The sequence below is a fragment of the Dromiciops gliroides genome, chromosome 2, assembly GCF_019393635.1.
Source record: "Dromiciops gliroides isolate mDroGli1 chromosome 2, mDroGli1.pri, whole genome shotgun sequence".
In the NCBI taxonomy this organism is placed as follows: domain Eukaryota; kingdom Metazoa; phylum Chordata; class Mammalia; order Microbiotheria; family Microbiotheriidae; genus Dromiciops; species Dromiciops gliroides.
In genome coordinates, this window is record NC_057862.1 from 464,131,617 (window position 1) to 464,155,020 (window position 23,404).

The 23,404-nt window shown below is 46.3% G+C and overlaps 2 protein-coding genes across 2 annotated transcripts in view; both read right to left on the reverse strand.

The window, feature by feature from the left end:
- KCNS1 (potassium voltage-gated channel modifier subfamily S member 1) lies at positions 1-12,717 on the reverse strand. Its single transcript, XM_043985463.1, has 3 exons — positions 12,297-12,717; positions 10,557-11,554; positions 1-2,142 (listed from the first exon to the last, which is right to left on the reverse strand). Exons 2-3 carry the CDS (start codon positions 11,520-11,522, stop codon positions 1,684-1,686), a joined length of 1,425 nt encoding a protein of 474 aa, XP_043841398.1. The 5' UTR covers positions 11,523-11,554; positions 12,297-12,717; the 3' UTR covers positions 1-1,683.
- LOC122739135 (WAP four-disulfide core domain protein 5-like) overlaps positions 12,520-23,404 on the reverse strand; it is a 22,053-nt gene continuing 11,168 nt past the window's right edge. Inside the window, exons 4-5 of the mRNA XM_043980980.1 lie at positions 12,818-12,843; positions 12,520-12,720 (exon numbers count right to left, since the gene is read on the reverse strand). Coding sequence (XP_043836915.1) covers positions 12,520-12,720; positions 12,818-12,843 — 227 coding nt within the window. The remainder of the gene's footprint in view (positions 12,721-12,817; positions 12,844-23,404) is intronic.

Genomic DNA, 23,404 nt, shown 5'->3' on the forward strand with positions numbered 1-23,404 from the left:
CCCCTCATTTCAAGTCTAGTGCCCTTTCCACTCACTCCGTGAAGCTTCTCATTTCAGCTGCTATAATCTGGAGCTCTCAAACTGGGCAGGGCCTGATTGGTTAGGCACCCGCAGTGCTGTCCCAGAAGAGAGTGTGCAAGAGCTCACTGGGAGCAACCAAGCCTTGTGGAGGAGCTCAGGGAAGTCTGAGTAAGCGTGTGACTGGGTGGGGAAGGATGTGCACAAATGTGAAGCTTAGCCAAGCGGAGGACAGAGGAGACACAGGGCCTACCTTTAGAAGGGCCGACTCAGCTCAACCCAAGAACTGGGGGGATGCTTCAGGTCATTGAGGACACCTAGGGAGTGAGAAGGGAATCCTATACAGAACCACACTGAGCCTGAAAATGAAAAGCCTAGAATCCTGCCCCTGTGGGGCCCAGGGCTCGCAGAGCTGGGGAGACCCCAGCAGCTGTAGCTAAGACCACAGTCCAACTCATACTGAAGAAGAAATTCCCACTGCCACTGGACCAAGTAGCTCTTTTACTTCTGGAAGCCCTCCAAAGAGGGGGCAACAATAGCAGCCCATCCCACCTCTGCCAGCTAGGAAGTTCTTCCTTCAAACAGACAAGGCTGCCTCTTTTGCAACTGCCACCCACCGCTCCTAGTTCTGCTCTCTAGGGCCAAACAGAACAAGTCTATTCCTTTTCCATAGGACAGCCCTTCAAACACAGGTATCCTCTCCCTGCCCAGGTCTCTTCTCCAGGTTAAATATCACCAGTTCCTTCAATATGTAATGGCCATTCACCATCCTAGTTGCCATCCTCTGCATACTCATGGGATCAAAGGAAAGCAATCCTGCCCCAGGATGATTCCCATGAAGCCTGATGCTTTTAGGCTCAGAAACGAAGACCACTTTCCCACAGTCTACCCTGTTATTGTGGGTATTTCCACTCTAGTGTTCAGCCCATAAAATGGCTCCTCTATACTTGCCTGTCCTTTCTGGACACTGTTGTGAAAGCTATTCTGGGAAGCAGTTGGAGGCCTCTATGGACTTCTTTTTTTTTTTTTTTATGTGAGGCAATAGGGGTTAAGTGACTTGCCCAGGGTCACACAGCTAGTAAGTGTTAAGTGTCTGAGGCTAGATTTGAACTCAGGTCCTCCTGACTCCAGGGCCAGTGCTCTATCCACAGTGCCACCTAGCTGCCCCCTCTCTATGGACTTCTAAAAAGGAAATGGGGGTTCATCCAACCTTGGTCCCATTGAAGCAGGATCCCTGCTCTTCCTTCTCTGATTCTAGGCTTGATACCTTGCCCACAAATGCCCCTTAGGTGATGAAGGATATGATCCCTTCCCACTCTAGGCCTCCAGGATCACTTGGGAAGGGATATCTCCATGCTCTCAGCTTTTGGCCACTTTTAGCCAAGTGGGTGTGGGTAGTGGGGGGAGGAGGGGTAGAAAAGACACATCCGTGTGTCTTGGGCCCTGATTTTAACAGACTTGAAAAAGCAATAGGGAAAAGCAGAAAGAAAAATGAATGAAGCTAATCAGAAAACCTGGAATTCAAATCCTGGCTCTGCTGTTTGCCAGGGCAAATCATTTAAACTCCCCCCCCACCAACCCCCCGGACCTGAGTCTCCTCATCTGTAAATGAAGACTGGATGGTCCCCAAGGTCCCTTCCAACTCCAAATCCTGTGATCTATAATCTATGGCATAGGGGCCACATCTGAGGCTCGGGACCTAGGCTCTGGGAAGTCCCCTTCCCGAGATGCCTCATTTGAAGCCTGAGATGCCCCATCCTCAGTGCTGGAGGCGTCCACAGAAAGGCTGGGCTCACGCTGGTCACTGTTCCTCACGGCCGCCTCCAGGGCCTTCTGGCGTCGGTAGAAGTGGGAGAATTTGTTGAAGATGATGGTGATAGGCAGGGCCACCACTAGGATGCCACCTAGGATGCAGCCAGAGGCAGCCAGCTTGCCCGCCACAGTCACAGGCACCACGTCCCCGTAGCCCACTGTCGTCATGCTCACCGTGCCCCACCACCAGCAGGCCGGGATCGTGTCAAAACCCACATCTTCTTCCTTTTCAGCCGTATAGGCCACACCAGAAAATACGGACACTCCCACAGCCAGGTACAGCAGCAGGATGCCCACCTCCCGGTAGCTATGCTGGAAGAGAAAGCAGAGGCCTTGAACCTTCTCTCCCCTAGAACCTGCTCTTCTCCAGAGCCCCCAGACTCATCACTGGTATGCTGGGTAACCTTGTACCCATTCCTTTCCCTCTCTGGGCCTCAATGATCCATTCTGTAAAATAAAAGGTTTTAACTGATCAATCTCTAAATTCTCTTCTAGCTCCTTCAATATTCTGTTCTAAGGTCCTCCTGGCTCTGACGTTCTGATTCTAACCTCGTGTCTTCAGGTCCTTCCTTGGTCTCCACCTCCCTTCACAAAGAGGAAATAAGGACAGAAGTCTTTCTGGGGTGCAGTTAGACCCCCTGAAGTCTAGATAAGACCTTCTGCCTTGGAGGAAGTAACTGACACCTGTGTCTAAAGGCCGGCTCCTCGATCAATACTCTTCTCTCCTCTTTGGAGCCATCAGCGTCTGCCTATCCTGGCCCTCTGCCTTGCAGGAAGCAGATATTGCAGAGTTGAGAGCCCAGGACCTGAGAAACACTTCTCCAAAAAGGCACAGGGCATGGGAGCTCTGGCTAGCAGGGGATGGGCTACATTTTCACAAGGCCCAACAGATTTCTCCTGCCCAGGGCAGCAGAGGGATCTGTCACTAGCTAGTTGTGTGGCTTTGAGCCAATCACCTAATCTCGGAATCTCAGTTCCTCTTTTGTTGTTATTTTATTTTTTTTTGGTGGGGCAATGAGGGTTAAGTGACTTGGCCAGGGTCACACAGCCAGTAAGTGTCAAGTGTCTGAGGTCAGATTTGAACTCAGGTCCTCCTGAATCTGGGGCTGGTGCTCTATCCACTGCGCCACCTAGCTGCCCCCTTCAGTTCCTCTTTTGGAAGCTGAGAGGACTGCACTAGAGAAACCTTAGGGTCTTATACACACACACACACACACACACACACACACACTGAGTTTACCAAATACTTGTTAAGTATCTACCGATGTACAAGTGATGGTTGATTAGGAAGCAGATTTTTAAAAATCACAGTTACTCCTGCCCTTGAGGAGTTTACAATCTAATTGTACAAAAGTAAGTATGATTAGGGCAAAATGGGGCAGGATTTAAATAAAGTGCTATAGGAGTAAGGAGAGAACAGGGGAACAGCTTTGGTTTAAAGGTTTAGAGCCAAATGGAGCCTTAGAAGTTATCTAGTTTTAATGCCTTTATTTTACTTTTCATTTCATTTGGGTTTTATTCTGAACTTAGCAAACCCTAAATTAAGCAAGCATTTCCATATACATTATAGAACAAGAGAAGGCTGCACTCAGAACTGTGAATTTCTATTATGAAAAGCTTGCTTTGCTTTTTTAATGTATGCAATAAATTCAACATGAAGCTTCCAAAGATGTCCTATTTGTCCATGGCTCCTCTGGCCCTCCTTCTGTTTTTGGCTCTTTTGGGGGAGGTGGGGAGGGAGCAGAGGATGGGAAGTAACCTTGTCCTTATATCCCTTCTCCCTCCTCGCCTGTCTCCCCATAGGCTTCCTTCCAGCTCTGACCTTTTCGCTGAAGAGGGGGTAGAGAGATGATAATGCCAGACCCTGGGCCCAAAAGGGCAGCAGGAAGCCACATGGAATGTCCAGTTAGTATACTGAAGACTGTGAGGCCCAAGAGAGAGTCAAGGTTAAAAACATCACCTGCTGAGAAATGAAGGAGACCTGGAAATTTCTCAAGGTGCCGTCAGAAAGGCATGACTAAAATATAACTACCATAAAGAACAGGCAGCTAAGTGGTGCGGTGGACAGAATGTGGGAACTAAAGTAAGGAAGAGTCATCTTCATGAGTTCAAATCTGGCCTCAGACACTTAGCAGCTGTGTGACCCGGGGCAAGTCACTTCACCCTGTTTACCTCAGTTTCTTCATCTGTAAAATGAGCTAGAGAAGGAAACCACTCTAGGATCTCTGCCAAGAAAACCTCAATAGGGTTATAAAAAATTTAGACACAACTGAAACAAATGAATAAAACTGTAAAGAACACTGTGATCTAATGATAGTTCACAGGTTTACAAAGTGTTTCCTTCACAATCATTCTGAAGTCAATAGTGTATTGTTATTTCTTTCACAATGCACTTACTAGCCCTGAAACGTAACATGTCATCTCCCCCTTCCATACATGCATAGGCTGGCCCCTATGTCTGGAACACACTCTCTTTACCTGTCAGCATCCTTATCTTCCTTCAAGGTCAATTCCTCTTTTTTTTTTTTTTTTGAGGCAATCGGGGTTAAGTAACTTTCCCAGGATCACACAGCTTCTAAATGTCTAAGGCTCAGGGGGCAGCTAGGTGGCGCAGTGGATAGAGCACTGGCCCTGGATTCAGGAAGACCTGAGTTCAAAGCCAGCCTCAGACACTTAACACTTATTAGCTGTGTGACCTTGGGCAAGTCACTTAATCCCAATTGCCTCACCAAAAAAATTTTTTAATAAATAAATAAATGTCTAAGGCTGGATTTGAACTCAGACCCTCCTGACTCCATGGTCAGTGCTCTATCTACTATACCACCTAGCTGCCCCTCAAGGTCAAATTTAAGGGACCACCTCCTACAAGAATCCTTCTGGGATCTTCCGAGAGACATTTCTCCTCAGTGCTCTATCTTTGCCCAAATTACTTTGTACCTATTTGTCTCTGTACCATGTTCTGTCCTTAAAATAGAATGTAAGCTTCTTGAGGGTGGGGACTTTCATTTTTCTCTTTAATATCCTCAACATCTAGCTCTCAGCCCAATCCTTAATAAATGTTTATTGAATAGAATGTCAGAGATGAAAAGGATCTAGATCTTAGGTCCCCCTTTGTTTTAGGGGGAAGGAAACTGAGTCATCATGGCATAGTAGAAACTGTGCAGATTTGGAAGTGTCAAAGGCAGCTAGGTGGTGCAGTACATAGATCACTGAGCCCTGGAGTCAGGAAGATCTGAGTTCAAATATGGCCTCCACTTTCTAGCTGTGTGACCCTGGACAAGTCACAAGACAAAGTTTGTCTGCCTTAGTTTCCTCAACTGTAAAGTGTGTGTGTGTGTGTGTGGGGGAATAATAGCACTCCCAGAGTCGTCATATCAGATGAAATAATATCTGGAAAGTGCTTGGCACATAGTAGGTGCCTAATAAATTTTACCTGTTTATTTCCTTTTTCTATTTCTACCACTTACTCTATGTGTAAACTAGTCTCTTCCCCTCTTTTGACCTCAGCAACCTCATCTCTAAAATGAGATTGGATTAGATGATCTTTGGAGTGTCTTTTGGCTCTAAGTCTATGTTCCTATGAAGCCCAGAGAAGTTCATTGATAGGTCCAAGGTCACACAGCAAGGTAGCTGTCCTCCAGCAGCTCTTAAGTTACGCAGAGGAAGCTGTTCCAAACACGCACTAAGGGGTGGCAGCACTTTACAGCGTCTCTTCCATTAGACTGTGAGCTTCTGGAGGGCAGGGACTACCTTTTGCCTCTCTTTTGTATCCCGTGCTTAGCACAGTGCCTGATGTACAACAGGTGCTTTAAAAATGCTTACTGACTGACAGGCCCTGTCCCCATTTCCCTTGTACTTTCCTTCCCAGACCACCAGCCCAGCCTCAGATTCCTATTCCTTTCTTCTCCCTCTCCCTCTCATCAAAGCCCGGAGAGGGAGGAAGGGGTGGAGTGAGGAGTGTCTGCTACTTCCTCAGGATATACTGACGACTATTTGGAGTCAGGAGAGCTGAGTTCACATCCCGGCTCAGACAATTAATTAGCTCTGTACCCATGGACAAGTTACTTTAGCTTTATGGCCTCAGTTTCCTCATCTGTAAAAGTGGCTCATAATTCCTGCACTACCTTCTTTAAGGGCTCTTATGAAGGAAACACTCTGTAATCCTCAAAATCTAGAGAAATGTGGGCTCTCATTGCAGTCTTTGTAATGGCAAGGCAGATCATGGACAAGGGTCCCCAAACTACTAATCGCTGGCTGAGCAAGCCATGGTCCATTTCTGGAGGTGTTTCCTCCTCCTCACCCTCTGGGAGGTTGGGCTAGATGGGAATTCTGTCAGGTCCTTGGTGACCAGATCCCCAGCTCTACTGACCCAGAAGCCTGAATCAACTTCACTTCTTGCTGGGGTTAAACAAAACAGTCCAACCTCCATCATCACAGGACTCTGAGGGTAGCTACGAGCTGGGTGAACTGCCACTTCCACAGGGCTTAGCAAACCTTTATCTCTTCCTCTCCTAATCCCTGTGAATCAAAATTGTCTTTTTCTGAAGGGAAAAATCCCCTTTCCACATTAGCATTGTTCTTTCATCCCCATCCATCTTGGCCCTCTCCGCCATGAGTTTTCCTACTCTCCTCTAGCCTTCCATTTTGCCCTTTAGATGCCCTATATGTTGTTAAACTTCTTTCATCTTCAATCTCTTCCTCTCATCCACTATCCACCTTGGAATCATAGAAACCTGACCTTCCCCCACAGACACTGCCTCCCTCACCACTCTCCAGTATGGAATGTGCCTTCCCCATGCTCCCAATGAAATGAGCAAACAGGAGTGGGTTTATTCCAGGCAGTGCAGTGGATGAAGCATTCTCAAGTCAGAAAGACCTTAGCTCAAATCTGGCCTCAGACACTTAGTAGTTCTGTGATTCTGGACAAGCCACTTAACCGCTACCTGTCTCACCTTCCTCATCTGGAAAATGGGGATGATAACAGCACTGATACCATTCCCCAAAGGGTTATTGTTAGGATCAAGTCAGATAACAATTATAAATGCTTAACAGAAAAAATGTAAAATTAAAAAAAAATAAATGCTTAACAGAGTGTCTGACACATAGCAGGCACTATATAAATGTTACCTATTATTATTCCTTGCTCTTAACTGCTCCTCCCAGATTTTCTATCTGTTGTCCTCACACAACAACCTCTCCTCATCTGAGGTCCAATGGTCTATAGCATGAGTTCCAAATCCTCATTGCCATTACCCAGCTTCGTCCCAGTACCTCTCCTTCCTTTTTCAAGAAGCTCAGTAATTGGCTCAGAGAGTCCTTTTCCACCCCAATCCTTGTCCTTACATTTGGGATTTCAAAATCTGCTATCATATCCTCTCGACCATGCTGACCACCCCTTTCATCAATTTTCTCAATCTCTATGACCAGCTCCTTCTCTCTGCCTCATCCACACATAAAAAACGGTCATACCATACCTCTCACTATTACTCATCCATCCATGGGCTACCTCATGATCTTGAACTCTGAAATTCTCTTTGACCATAAGCTCCTCTTTCCATCTTACCCTTTGACTTCCCCTAAGTCTTTTCTTCCTTCTCACCACATTATCCATTCACCCACTTTCCCAGTCTATTTCTCCTGCTCCAGCTTCACAGTCTTAACTCTTTCATTAACAAGTTCAACTTTGTACCGTCCTCTACCCTTGAATGCCTTGTTCTTTCACACTGCTCATGCCTTACTGAAGCCTTTTCTGCTGAACACAAATGGAGGGAGTCACAAGACCATGCTGCCTGGGACTTTTACAGACATGTTACCTAGCAGCAACTGGGACTCCACTGCTGAGTGGTGACCTTCCCCTCCCTCTCCCCACTCCCACTGACTCACTCTCCATAATGTTTGATCCAAACTTTCCCCCTTGCAATTCTTCTCACTACCTCTCCCCCTTCCTCTGAACAAAAGACTGTACTTCCTCCTTTACTAAGGAAATGAGATCATATATACCCTCTTCCCCTACAGTACCCCCTCAAAAGCCCTCCATTTCACCTCCCATTCTTTCTTCCTTTCCTCCAGTCTCTGACAGAGAAGTCACCCTTCTTCTTGCCAAGGCAAACAGCTCTAGTTAGGCCTTTTATTCCATCCTGTCCCATCTGCTCCAGAAGTTTGTTCTTTCTTTTGTCCCTTTTCTTTCTCATTTTCAATGTCTCACAGGGTCTGTCATAGAGCAGATGCTTAATAAGTGCTTCTTTCCCTTCCCTATTCCTTTCCTTCTCTGCTACCTGGATGTAAACCTCACATTTTTCTTTAAAAAAAATCTTCACTTGACCTTGCCATCTCCTCAAGCTATCATTATGTTTCGCTCTCCTTAAAACCCCAAAAGGCAGCTAGGTGGCACAGTGGATAGAGTGTTGGGTCTGGAGTCAGGAAGATCTGAGTTCAAATGTGATCTTAGACACTTACTAGCTTTGTGACCCTGGGCAAATCATTTAACTTCACTTTGCCTCAGTTTCCTCAGCTATAAAATGATCTGGAGAAGGTAATGGCAAACCACTCCAGTATCTTTGCTAAGAAAACCCCAAATGGGGTCACAAAGACTCAGACATGACTGAAACTACTGAAAAACAACAAAAAACTGAACAACAGAAAACAAGAGTCAGGGACTAGACTTCTGATTTCACTGGCATAGGGAACTCTCAGATGAGGAAACTCATTTTACATTTATTTTACTTTTACTTTTTTTGGGGGGGGCAGGACAATGAGGGTTAAGTGACTTGCCCAAGGTCACACAGCTAGTAAGTGTCAAGTGTCTGAGGCTGTATTTGAACTCAGGTCCTCCTGAATCCAGGGCTGGTGCTTTATCCACTGTACCACCTAGCTGCCCCCTCCCCTTTTTTGCAGGCAAGGGACTTCTCTGCAATTCAGTCTTGGCAAATTGCATAGAACACTGAGAGATAAAGCAACTTGCTTGATGTTACACAGCTAGTATGTCAGACACAGGACTTGAACCCATGGTCTTCTGGCCTTCAAGGCTGGCTCTCTATCCATAGAGGCAAAATCTTAGAAAAAGGTACCTCTGTTCACTACCTTAGCTACTTTATCTCCATCTCCCCACCATCTGGATTCTGAGCCCTCTCCCCAGTCAAACAAAACTGCTCTCTTTGAGGTTACCAGTGACCTCTTAAATGTGATCATCTTTTCTCAGACTAATAGGCAGCTTCTCCCCACCCCCCACCATCTCCTCTTCCTGACTACTCTCTCCTTCTCTGACTGTTCCTTCTCATTAGGATCATCATGCATTTCCCACCTCCTAACTATGGGGGGGGGGGTCCCCAAGCCTTTGTCCTGGGCCCCCTTTTTTCTCTCCATCCTTCTCTGTGATCTCAACAATCCCATGGATTCTATCCTCGTCATTAAGCAGATAACCCTCAAATCTATATATCCAATGCTGTTTTCACTACTCTCTCCAGGCCTATATCACCAACTTCCAGACAGGCATCTATCTCCATTTGGATGTGCCACTGGCATCTCAAGTTCACCAGGTCCGTAAAGCAACACTCTTTCCTGTGTCTATTGTGGCACCTTTCCTGGTTCCCTTAAATCATCAGTGCTTTCTTCTTCCTCATATTACCTTCTCATTAATTACCCTTGCATCTACCCCCACTGTAGGATAGCCAGGAGAGGAAGTGGATAGAGTGTTGGGCCTGGAGGCAGGAATACCCGAGTTCAAATGTGTCCTTGGATGCTTACTAGCTGTGTGACCCTGGGCAAATCATTTAACAGTACTTTGCTTCAGTTTCTTTATCTGTAAAAGAGATGGAGAAGGAAATGGCAAACTACTTTAGTATCTCTGCGAAGAAAACTCCTAAAGGAGTCACAAAAGAGTCACTGAAAACAACTAAACAACAACATAGCCCCATATAAAGCAAGCTCCTTGAAGCCAGGGAGTGTTTGCAATTTGTGTCTCTTGACCTAGTGGCTACAGAGCCAACCTAGAAGCCCTGGGTTCAAGTCCTACCTCTGATTGTGTGGCCCTAGGCAAGTCAACCATAAGGTCTCAGTGCTTCCAGCAACTCCCTAAGACATTCAATTTCGGAGCTTACTGACCTGCATTAGTAGAGAGAGTTTCCTCATCTGGGAGTTCCCTAGCTCACCTCAGACACTTACTAGCCAGGTGACCCTGGGCAAGTCACTTAATCCCAGTTGCCTCAAACATCCAGGGCCATCTCTAGTTGTCCTGATGTATATCTTGCCACTGGACCCAGATGGCTCTGGAAGAGAGAGTGAGGCTGGTGACCTCGAACAGCCCTCCCCTACTTAAATCCAATTTGGTGCAAATCATGGCATCGCCCCAATGCCATTTTCCTCTTCGAGAATGAAGAGCAAACAACAAGCTCAGTGAAAGCACAGATCCAGTACCTGTTTATCACATGTAGTAGGAACAAATTCAACTGTTTGTTGAATTAAATCCCTAAGATTCCTTCCAGTGCTAAATCTTATTATGTCGACAAATCGATGATCATCTGTGTTACTTATGCCCCATTCGTTCATTTTAACTTTACAGATGGGACTTCAAAAGTGAGATGTCAGAGGCCCAGAGGTCTGATAATACTTTGCCTCCGAGCACACAGCTAGTGTCAGGGCTGGAGGGTTGAACCCCAGTCGTCCTGACTCCAAGTCTAAGACAATTCAGCACACCGGACTGCCTCTTCCTAAAATAAGATGAATATTACCTTGAGTGTAGCCCCTAGGGAGCGAAGTCCGGTGGAGTGGCGGGCCAGTTTGAGCACCCGAAAGATGCGCATGAGCCTGAAGACCTGCACCACTTTGCTCATGCTGCCCAGCTTGGAGGAGCGGCCCAGCATGACACTCACAAGCAGCGTGAGGTAGAAGGGCAGCACGGACACGATATCGATGAGGTTGAGCGGATGCCGGAAGAAGCGGGGCAGGCTTGGAGCCAGCAGCAGGCGGGAGGCCACCTCGAAGCTAAACCAGGCGATGCAGAAGTATTCGAGTCGCAACAAGAGCGGGTGGGCCACTGCCACGTCCTCATCTTGGTCCCGGTATTCGGGCAGGCTGTGGATGCACATGGCCGCGATTGAGACGAGCACGACGCCGATGGAGACGCAGCTGAAAAGCTTGCTGGGCAGGGAGTAGCCCGGGTTCTCCATGGTCAGCCAGAGGCGCTTTCGCAGCTGACCGCAGCGCACTGCGCGGTAGCGCTGCAAGTCCTGGTTGAAGTCGGAGATCTCGTCGGGGGACGTGTCCACGCTGCTCACGTCGCTTTCCTCGTCCCAGCTGCGCCGGTGGCGCTCGAGGCGCCGCTCGTGGTAGCGGCCGCTGCAGCAGGCGGCCAGGAAGCAGTCGCCCAACCCCCAGTACTCGGCCTCCTGGCCGAAGGCGAAAACGCACAGCTCCTCCAGCACGTGCAGCCTGCCCGTGCGGTAGAAATGCAGCAGGCACAGGAAGAAGCCCGGGTGCCGGTCAAAGTAGAACTCGCGCTTGCTGGGGTCGTAGTCGTCGCACAGCTGACGGGCCTGCTCCTCCGAGGCCGCGGCCTGCAGGCGGCCCAGCCGCGTGTCGGGGAACTGCGCCAGCGCCCGCGGGCTCAGCCGCCGCCGCACGCCGCCCACGTTCACGTTGAGCGCCCCCCCGGGCAGCCCCGGCCTCCAGAGGCCTCCGGGAGATTCGCTGACCATGGTGTCCCCTGCCACTGTGCCGCCGCGTGCGCCTGCAGACAGAGGGAAAAGAAAGGCAAAGCCTGCGTCTGGGGAAGGAGGCCTTCCGAGACGCAGCCGCGCTCCCACCGCTGCTCACCCGAGGGGCTTTCTCCACCTCTACCCCCACCCCCAACCCCCACGCAGAGCCTTCCACCCAGCCGGGCAAGGTGACCCCCGCTTCCTCCATCCTGAGGTGGGATTGTGGCAGCTAATACTGAACAGGACCTCCAAGGCTGTCCTGTTCCACTCTTTCAAAATTTTACAGATGGGAAAACTGAGTCCCGGAGAGGTTGCCTAAGGTTAAATAACTAGTGTCAGAGCCGCTATGCGAACCGCTATCCGTTGATTCTAAATCTAGTTGTTCTTCCCTCAATTGCAAGCTGCCAGATGGAGGAAAGCAGGGCGCCCGCGGTGAAGGAGGCCAGGACGTCCATCGCTCTTCCCTCACCCTAGAAATCCCAAAGGTTTTCCCCAGAAGTCGGGGCTACTTGAGGAGGGGAGGGAGTTTTAGAGCCGAAAGGAACTGAAACCCTAGCGATTCAAACTTCCCACTGCAGCTCTGGCCACCTCCCCCTTCCAGTCGCTCCACCTGTGCCGTCGGGGATTCTCTCTAGCCGCATAAGAGATGTGTGGCCCCAAGACCTTGGCCCGGATCTCCCCTGCACCCCTGGACCCAAGGGGATGAGAACACTTAGCCTGGTGCAGGCTGCCTTCTTGAGCGCTGTCCCAGTGGCCGCAGCCCGCGCCCCTTACCGCTGTCCAAACCGGAGCACGCGCCTCACTGCCTCGCCCTTGACATTGGGAACTTCCCCAAAGCAGCGTGCAGTGCCCTCTCCTTTGGCCGGTTCCAAGCCGCTTACACCGCACCCTGGCCGTCCTGCTTACTGTGTGCTTTCCGCGGGGTGAGGGCACCCCGACTTTGCAAAGGGGAGATGGGATGCCCGGCGCCTCCTTGTGCGCTCTGGCTGGGGCTGCTTCAGCCTTTTCCCTGGGTTGAGCTGAGCTTGAGCCCCGCCTCCCCAAGCGGGGAAGCCAAGCTCGCCTTCTTAATGGACTCTCGGGCCGCTGCGTAAATCCCCCCCCCCTCCCCCCGACCGGGCAGCAAGGAGGGGAAGGGGGAGTGGGAGGGGAAGGGCAGCCCGCGCCGGGGCCGCATCGATCGCTGCTGGTTAAGAAGCTGCGGGGGAAGAAGAGATGACAGGAGGGAGGCAGGCGGCTTCTATTTCTGATTTGGCCGGGGCTGAGAGGAGCCCTGGCTTCAGGAAGATGCTCACTTTGTCCAACACCTCCTGCCCAATGTCTGTGATGGGGAAACCCGACGGTCAGGGACCCCCTTAGGTCCAGTGATGCAAAATGCAGGGCACTTTCCCCATAATGAAGATCCTTGGCCAGGGGCTAGAAAACCTGGCCAAGGCTCCCTCATCCCGTGGGTGAAGCATCAGGCAGGCCCAGAACACACTCTGTACCCTCCGTAGCAGAATAATAGCTCACTTCTATAGCTTGTTACAATTTACAAAGCACTTTCCTTGCAACAGCCCTAGGAGGTAAGTAGTGCAAGTATTTTTATCCCCATTTTGCAGATAACAGGAAACAGGCTTACAGAAGGGAAATGGCTTTGTCAGGGTCTCACGGCTAGTATGCAGAGAGCTGCCTCCGGAACCTCAAGTCCAAGCCTCTGTCCAGGACAGTATGGCTAGCTTTCAAGGGACCCTACCCAATTTTCCTCCTCCAGAAGTCGACAGCTTGGATTTAGTCCTTTGAAAACTGCCTTTTTATATCCTTTGACCATTTTATCCATTAGGGAATGACCTCTTGTTCTTATAAATTTGAATCAATTCCTCATACATCTTGGATATGAAATCTTTATGATTTATGTTTATGAAACTTCCTGCAAAGATTCTGGCTCTTCCCCCTCCCCTCAACTATTCTCCTTCTAATTGTAACTACATGGGTTTTGTTTGTGCAAAAACTCAAATTTAATGTAATAGAAATTGTACATTTTGCCTTCTGTGGTCCTCTCGATCCCTTGTTTGGTCCCTTTCCATAGATCCAAGAGGTCATTTCTTCCTCGTTTCTATGGTTTGTCTAAACCACGAATCTCTTTGAAGGGAAACATAAGAAATAATGGTGTGGACTGTGGTGGTGTACAATAGAGCTCAAGGAACACTTCCTAGGTTATAAAATAGGTTATTCGATTCGGTAAATATTTGGTATGCACTTTCTGTGCATAAGACACTGGAGATCAGAAGAAAAGAGTCTCTTCCTTCTAGGAGTTTTTATTCTTCCAGGGAATGCAGCATTCTTCAGAGGAGTAAATAAAAGGTCTTTTGAAGGAGAGTGCTGGAACCCCTGGGGTGATTGGGAGGAAGTGATGGATTCTAAAAATCGGAGGTGAACCCGTGCAAAGTTGTGGCTGGAGAAAATTGAATTCAGAGTTCAAGGAACAGCAAATAAGCCAGTGTGGCTGGAATGTAGAGTTCATGAAGGGGAATAATGTGAAATGAGTTTGGAAAGGTGGGCTGGGACCACAACGTGGAAGGAAGGCTTTGAACGAAGACAATAGAACCACAAAGACTTTTGAGCAGGGGTATGACATTGTTTGTCCTGTGTCTTGGGAATGTCAGTTTGGCTGCTAAGAAGACCAATTAGGAAGCTGTTCCACTCCAACTCCCATGCTGCTAAGTGGGGTGGAAGTTGCAACACTGTGCCTACACATTATAAATGCATGCAATCCAACTTCAACTGGGCCCTCATTGCAGCAAAGCAATCCTGATGCTCCTCCCTCATTGAGTCTGTGTCGTTTTTGACTAAGCCTTGTCCAAACCTCCTCTCTCTTCAAACCACCAGCATCTCCACCTTCCTCCCTCTCTTCACCTCCTGCTTTACATAGAAAAATGAAGCTATTCAACATGAAGTGCTTCTTTTTATCTCAAAACCCCCAACTATCTTCAGTTCCCCCTTTCTCTGACAATGAGGTGACCCTCCCTCCCTCTCTCTGTCTCTCTCTGTCTCTCTCTCTCTCCATGTGCCCTCGATTTCAGCCTCTCTTATCTTCTCCAGCAGACCATAACTTTAGCCATCCCTTCTCTCTAAACTTCTATCTCTTCCAGTCTAATGGTTCCTTCCCTGATGCCTTCAAATCTCCCCCAATTTCCCCCATTCTTTAAAAAAGAAAACCTTAGGGGCAGCTAGGTGGCACAGTGGATAGAGCACCAGCCCTGGAGTCAGGAGTACCTAAGTTCAAATCTGGTCTCAGACACTTAACACTTACTAGCTGTGTGACCCTGGGCAAGTCACTTAACCCCAATTGCCTCACTAAAAAAAAAAAGAAAAGAAAAGAAAACCTTAACAAGATCCTACCTGCAAGCTCTCATACTCACTAGATCTCTCTTCCCTTTCTGAGCCAAACTCCTAGAAACAAAGCTGTCTGTCCTCCCTACCTCTATGTCTTCTCTGCTTAACCCTTTGTAGTCTTGTTTCATACCTCATCACTCAACTGACACTGTTTTCTCTGAAGTTTCCAATGATTTTTCAATGGCCAGATCTGATGGTCTTCTACAGTTTTCATCTTTCTTGACATCTCTGCTCCATTTGACATTATTGGCCACCCTTTCCTCATAGGTTCTGTGACACTTCGGTGACACCACTCTCTCCCGGTTCTCCTCTTGCTTGTCTACCTGCACCTCATTTTCCCTTGCCACTTCATCATCCAGAGTATGCTCTCCTAATCGGCTGGATGGTACAGTGGATAGAGCATTGGGCCTAGACTCAGGAAGACTAGAGTACAACTCTGGCCTCCAATGCTTCCTAGCTGGATAATCTTGGGAAAGTTACTTAACCTATTTTTGACTCAGTTTCCTCATCTATCAAATGGGGATAATAATAATATCTCCTCACAGGGTTGTTATGAGGATCAAATGAGTTAACATTTAGAAAATGCCCTGACACAGTTCCTGGCATGTAGCAGGTACTCAATAAATGCTTGTTTCCTTCCTCCCTTCTCTCCTTCCTTCCTAATTGTGGGTGTTTCCCAAGCCTCTGCCCTAGGTCCCCTATTCTCTTTTTACATTCTCTTTGAGTGACCTCATCAGTTCCCCTAGGATTAATTAGCACCTCTGTGCAGATGACTCACAAATCTATATATCCTGCATGTCTCTTCCTGCCTTTAATCTTGCATCACCAATTGCCAGTTGGATATTTCAAACTGGATGTCCTGGAGACAACTCAAACTCAGCATGTCCAAAAGTGGACATTTTGCAACCGCTTTCAATCTAACTCCCAACCGTATCACTAGACCTGAAACTGCCCTCTCCAAGGTTTACAGGTTCTCCTAAGGGCTAAATCTCATGCGCTTTTCTCAGTCCTCATCCTTCTTGACCTCCAGGAAACTTTTGATACTGTTAACCACCCCAATTCCTGGATATTCTCCATTATCATTTTCCCCCCAAAATTATCTCTTCTTTGAAACTTCCTTATTTCTGTTAAAGGCAATGCCATTTCCCCAGTCTTAAGGGTTCATTATTACCTTGTTATACTCTTTGGCCTCTTATCCTCCCTCATCTCCCATATCTAAAAAATTGCCTTTTCTACTTCCACATCCTCTTGAGTATGACCCTTTCTTGAGTGACACAGCTACCACCTTAGAGGAGACTCTCACCAATTCTTGACTAGATTATAGACCTAATTTCCTCAAGTTTTTCTCCACTCTAGTCCTCCTACTACACTGCCAGCAAAGTGATTTTCCATAAGGGGACCACATGACTCCCTTCTTTCTTAAACTTCACTGGCTCCCTATTGCACCTAGAATTAAATGTAAAGTCTTCTATTTAGCTTTTAAGGCCCTTTGCAACTTTGTCCTAACCTATCTTCTCACCTTCTTTGTACATTATTTCTCCACCCGCATTTTTCGATTCCGCCAAACTGTCATTCTGTCTCCCGTAGGATACTACATCTCACATTTCAGTGCCTTTGCAATGACTGTCCCACATCCCTGGAATGTACCCCCTCCTTGCCCCCATCCCACAGAGACCTCTCTTCCTTTAATACCTTGCTTAAGTACCACCTTCTCCATGAAGCCTTTCCTAATCCCTTCAATTGCTAGTGTCCTCTCTCTCAAACCATCCTGTATTTAACTATTTTGTAATCATCTGTATTTATTCTCTTTGCATATATCTTGTATATATCTGTGTGTCTTTGTTGTCTCTTCCATTAGAATGTCAGCTCTTTGTGGCTAGACATTGTCTCATTACTGTATTTGTGATCCCAACACCTACTTCAATGCCTGGCACATAGTGGTAAGGATTTAATAAATTTATGTTAATAAATTATTAATTTAAATAATGAGGACTTGAACTGGGCTGAAGGCTGTGTGGGTAGAGAAAGAGTTATGGGAGACATGTGAAGGTAGAATGAACAAGACTAGATATCTGACTGGGGAAGGGGGGGCAGAACATATGTCAGAGCTGGAAGAGACCTTCCAACATGTTAGACTGGGGAGAGACCCTAGAGCACAGAACGTGGCAAAGGCATTTTGAAACTGGATCACTAAAGAGGTGGTGGTGCCCTCAGAAGAAATAGAGAGGTTTGGAGAATGGATGGGTTTAGAGTAAGGATAACGAATTCTAGTTTGGACCTATTGAGTTTGAACTGCCATGAATGTTCAGGTGGAGCTGTCAGTCAGGCAGGTGACAAAATAGGCCTGGAGTTAAGCAATGAAATTTGGGCAGAGACTCAGGCAGCTGGATGGCATAGTGCATAGGATGCTAGACTTGGAGTTAGGGAAGCCCAGGTTCAAATCCCTCCTCAGATACTACCTGTGTGACCATGGGTAAGTTACTTGCCTCAGTTTCTTCATCTGTAAAAATGTGGGTAGTAATGATACTCTTGAGGCTGTGAGGATTACATGAGATAACATGTAAAGTGCTTTACAAACCTCAAAGTACCATATCAATGGTAACTATCATTATTGTCTGTATAGCAATGATAACTGAATGTTTGAGAGTTGGTAATCTCACTGAAAGAGGCTATAGAAAGAAGAGGGCCCAGGATAGAACTTTAGGGACACCCACTGGGAATGATTCAAGCAAGGAAAATTGAAAGGAAGGTAGTGCAAAGGGAGAACCAACAACATCTTGGAAGCTAGGAAAAGAGAATATCCAGGAATGAGGTGGTTAACAGTATCAAAAGTTGCCTGGAGGTCAAGAAGGATGAGAACTGAGAAAAGCGCATGAAATTTAGCCCTTAGGAGAACCTGTCAACCTTGGAGAGGGCAGTTTCAGGTCTAGTGATATGGTTGGGAGTTAGATTGAAAACGGTTGAGAAGTGAGTGGGAGGTGAGGAAGTGGAGGCTGTGCCCATAGATATCTTTTTCTTGGAATTGGGTAGGAGTGACATAGGAAGACAGCTGGAGAGGAAGGCAAAGTCAAGTGAAGGTTTTGTAAGGATAGAGAGACCTGGGTATGTATGTAGGCATCAAAGAAGAATCCAGGAGATAGAGATGTGGAAGAGGAGAGAAAGAAGATGAAGGAAGGCGCAAACTCAAAGAGGATATGAGAGGAGATAGGATCAAGGGCTCAAATTGGGGATGGGGGGTGGGGGTGGAACCTCTTAGAACCTGGAGCATTAGGAGAGAGAGAAGGCTAGCCTTTCTGTTCACTGTGGAAGAGTTTTCCGGAGTACTTCCCCATATCTTTAGGACCCACAGTCTACTGGTGAATGACTATGGTACAAATCACCTAGGATCCTGTCTCTGAAGGGTAACTTATGAACAGTTTGAGAAGTGACAAAACAAAGGCCCTCCAACACCTCTGACAAAATCAGAGATGAAATCCATATCTCCTGATTTAAAATCCTCTTTTCAAGACTGTGAAGAGGCAGCATGGTCTTTGCTAGGAAGAGGGCCAGTCTTGAAGCCAGGAAGAACTGGTTCAAGTCCTATCTTTGACATATACTCTGTGACCCTTCACAAATCACTTACACTTTAGGTAACTCTCTTAAGTTGCAGAGAATGTGCAATGATAAGTTTCAGCTTTGCAACTTATATTGCAGATGGCAACTACAAGTTGCCATCTGCAATATAATTGCAGAGTAGTTGCAATTATAAGTTGCAAAGAAGATGCCATCTTATATCAGTAAAGAATCAAATAGGAATTCACCAGAGAGTTCCCTATACCAGTGAAATCACAGGTGCATCCCTTATCCCTTCCACGATTGTGAGAGCTGTAAAGGACTTGAGAACAAAGGCCACAGAATGTCAGAGCTGGGAGAGAACTTAGAATTTAGTGCAATGATCCTTCATTAAATGTCTACTATGCAAGGCAATATGACATACTGGACAGATGTCTGTCTTTGAAATGCAGCAGACCTGATTTCAAAATCAGCTTTTGATATATCTGTGTGACCTTGGGCAAGTCCTGGTGTCCTAGGCAATACTCTGCCTTTAAATTACCCATAACCAATCAATAAGCATTTATTAAGCACCTACTATGTGACAGGCCCTGGGAACAAAGATACTGGGATGGTTTGCCATTTCCTTCTCCAGCTCATTTTACAGATGAGGAAACTGAGGCAAATGGGGTTAAGAGACTTACCCAAGGTCACATAGCTAGGAAGTATCTGAGGGCAGATTTTAATTCAGGAAGATGAGTCTTTCTGACTTTAGGCCTGGCACTATCTACGGTACCACTTAACAGCCCCCTACTAACTGTATTACCCTGGAAAAATTTCTTAACTTATAAATGTTCTTGGCAACTCTCAAAAAGGTGCTCACATGCATTAGTAGAGTTAATTTCCTTATCTGGGAGTTTACTCCATCAGTGAGATCACAAGTTCAATCCCTATCCTCTACAAGGCCACTTTGGGAGTAGAAATCCCTCTGTGGATGTCTCAGGCCTTAGAGGCCGAGGGAAGATGGGCAGCACTCACTTTGCCTCCTCTTCCCTCTTGTGTGCTGGGTCTTAGCATCTGCTTATCTAGCTGCTGGGAGGGTAGGGGGGAGCAGGAGAGAAAGAGATCGACACAGACTGAATGAATTACTGTTGTTGTTTTTTTGGTGAGGCAATTGGGGTTAAGTAACTTGCCCAGGGTCACACAGCTAGTAAGTGTCAAGTGTCTGAGGCCAGATTTGAACTCAGGTCCTCCTGACTCCAGAGCCAATGCTCTATCCACTGCACTGCCTGGCTGCCCCATGAGTTACTATTCTTTATTGGGGAGAGAGTTTTCCACAATGACGGTTCCCCACACCAGTGGAATCACAGGTCTAGACTCCCCCTCACCCCCAAAACATGCAATAGCATTGTGCTAGATTTTCAGTGAAAGAAGGGAACTTTTAATCCTTACTTGATCTATGGGGAGGCCAGGGAAGGAGAGATCAGTAGCTCAGAGTCACCAAGTGAGCTATTGGCTAAGTGTTCACAGGTCATTGAAGATTGGCATCAGGGACTGGTCTCTTAGTTTACATAGTACTATGCTCCTCAGAGAGCTCTGGGAATCTATAGGATGCTAGCCCCAAGGCCTTTAGGGAGGGAGGGAAAGAGAGCTGAGAACTAGGCCCTTAGATGGCATCTGGCCCTGAGCAGTAGCTATGGAAGAAGGAATCAAATGGAGCAGCTGGCCATCAGAAAAGAGGAGGAAATGTCTTGGCTGCTGACTCATGACTGGCATTTCGCAGACAGTGGCTGATACAAGGAGCCCAGAAGAGGGATGAGTCAACTGAGGTGAGAGGCTAGGGGTGGGAGGCGGGAGAGGGGAGAAGGGTGCAGGGCACAATGATTCACTGGCCTTAACAGTGTAGAAAAGCCTACTGAGACTCCCAGCTCATCTAGCATAGCCCATCCTAGCCCCTGTTTATGCCATGTCCTTATAAGAAGCCCCATTCCCCAGACAAACACATGACATATGTGCCTTCTATCTCTTCCAGTTCTGCCCAGGGAACCCTCTGCTTTCAGCATCCAGCTTGGGATCATGGGATCACAGAGCTAGAGCTGAAAGAGACCTCAGAGACATTCATTTAACAGATAAGAAAACAGAAGTCTAGAGGACTTAGGTGACTTGCCTAGGGTCACACAGCTAGAAAATGTTTGAAGTGGGATTCTAAATTATCTTTTACACAGACACAGTTTATTTTTCTTTTTTGTTTATTGATTTTTTTTGTTCTTATATTACAGGTATTTATAGATCACCCCCACCCCACAAGAGGTCTCTTGTAACAGTAAAAGAACAATTCTAGCTCTCAAGGACAAACCACATACATATCCTTGAACAAGATTTGACTGTACAGTGCTTCAGTCTGATAGATAGGTAGATAGATAGATGATAGATAGAGAGATTGAGATAGAGATACATGTATATATACACTTATGTATGTATGTGTATGTTATTATATTATATGTATTATATGTGTAACATATGTCCAGAGGGCATGATTAATACTCTGTACATCATAGGCATTTAGCCATTTTTTGATTGAATTAGTTGGAGCATGGCATAGCCTTAATGTGGAGGGAGCCTTGATTAATGGAGGCCTGGTTAGTGTGAGAGATTCTTGGACCTTGGATGGATTAATAGAATTTAGAGCTGGAAAGGACTCTAGAGGCCTTCCAACCCAGCCACCTCATTTTACACATGAGGAAACTGAGATCCAGATTGTAGATTGCTCAAGGTCACAAAAATAATAAGCATCTGGGATCCCCCAAAGCCAGGGTGGGGGGAACCCACTCTGAGGGGTGTGCTGGAAAATGTTTAGCAACTGGCTCTCTGGTTTAATCTACAGCATTAGTATTTTTTCTACCACTTTCTCCAGTTTAAACAATTAATGAAGCAGTTCATCAAGCCATGATTTATGGTTTGCTGATATCCTGGGTACAAATATCCATGCCAAAATTTTAGCAGCTCTTTGGAGCTGCCTCCAGTCCTAACTTTAGCCTCTCGTTCTCCCAGTTCTGCACTGAGGTCTGTGGATGTCCCAGGCCTTAGAGGCTGAGGAAAGATGGGCAGCACTCACTCTGCCTCCTCTTCCCTCTTGTGTGCTGTGTCTGAGCATCTGCTTATCTATCTGCTGGACCTTAGAGAAGACTGGGGGAAGGGGGGAAAAGGCAGTAGGATGGAGGAAGAGAGCATACCCCAGGTTCTAGTACCAACATAATTTACTGTGTGACATCAGACACAACAAATCCCCTCTCCTGGGCCTCAGTTTCAGTGTCTCTACAATGGGAGGTTTGGAGTGGATGATTCTAACCTGCTATTGTTTGCCAAGCAATGTTTTGTTATATTCTCCCCCCACCCCAAATCCTGACTAGGAAGAGAGAGAGCAAAACTACATACATATCTTCTGACCTCCAAAGGCTTTACACATGAGTCACACATAGCCAGGAATGGGTGTCCTGGGAATATGACACAATGAAGTATCTGGCTTTCCTTGTTGAGGGATAGCACGAAGAGAGGTGCATCAAACACCTAGAACTCAGTGCCAGCCCCGATACCAGCCACTGCTCTACACCGCTCACCTTTGCAAGTCCCAGAATCACATAAAATCTTAGCAGTGAAAGGGATGTTAGGAAGACTCTAGTCCAAGGCCCTCATTTTTACAGAGTAAGAAACCAAGGGCCAAAGAAAGCAAGGGAGCAGGGTGGCAGGTGTGGTAAAATATGAAAGTTTTTAACAGTCGGTTAGGATAACTGAAAGACGCCAGTTTTTCAAGGACCACCCTTTTGGGCAGGCGACAAAACTGATGCTAGAGAACTCCACATTTTCTACCATAAAGAACATTATGACAGCATTAGAAAGATCAATGACAATTCAGAAACCCCTGCCACTTTGGCATGCAGAGAATTGGGGAACCAGTTAAAACAATGTGGCATACCCCAAACTCTAGCAGCTTAAATACCTTATAATTTAACAAGCATTTCCTTCTACAGGCAAAAGCACTGAAGTACATGGCCTAGTTTTCTGGCCCACCTCAACTATTTTTTTTATTAATTTTTGGTTTTTTTGTTTTTGTTTTGACTTTTGAAAGGCACTGAAAAGACCTGGAATTGACCGCACCTTTAAGTTCTTTAAGAGCACAAAAGGGTGCTTAGCGAATCTTTTGCTTTTTATTTTTTTATTTTTGGTTTTGCTTTGTTTTTTTTTTTTACTTTTGTTTCTTTTGCTTTTCTTTAAAACTAAATTTTGTAAACTAAGTGATTATTCAAAGACATTTTAAGTATATGCTGTGGGTGAGGCTATCGGGCCTCAGAAGCTACCAGAATTCTTCTTTTTTTTTATTTACTCTTTCTTTTTGAGAGAACCATGAGTTCTAATGAGTTTTGTTTTATTTATTTATTTTTCTCCTTTCTCTTGTATGTTGTTCTGTTTAACTAAAAAGTACCAGAAATTGCTTGATACCTCAATGAAAACATTAAATATTGAATCTTGCTAATTGAAGTCTTACTTCTTTTTGATAAATTAATCACCACTTTAAGTATCTGCTACTGTTATACTAGAGAATTCATGTATAAGATGATATGGTTTACTTGCTAAAAGAAGATTATGTAATAATGTCTAATGTAATCAGCTATTTACATTCGTTTATTATTTATATGTCATTATACTCTGGGTATGGTTTGGAATTATTGTATATATCACTAATATATTCTCAGTTATGCAGCATAGCACGCAATTTTTACCATCATACTGTCTTTGGTGAAATTAATGAGATTTCAGAAATATGGAAACTTATCATTTCAGAGACTAACTTGCTGTGAACTCTGATGCAGGCCCTGGAGAGAATATATGTGCAACAAAAGGAGAGACAGGTATACGTAAGTCCATGGTTTGCTTATGATGGTGACTATGTAGAGCACAATTACTAGGCACAGTCCAGT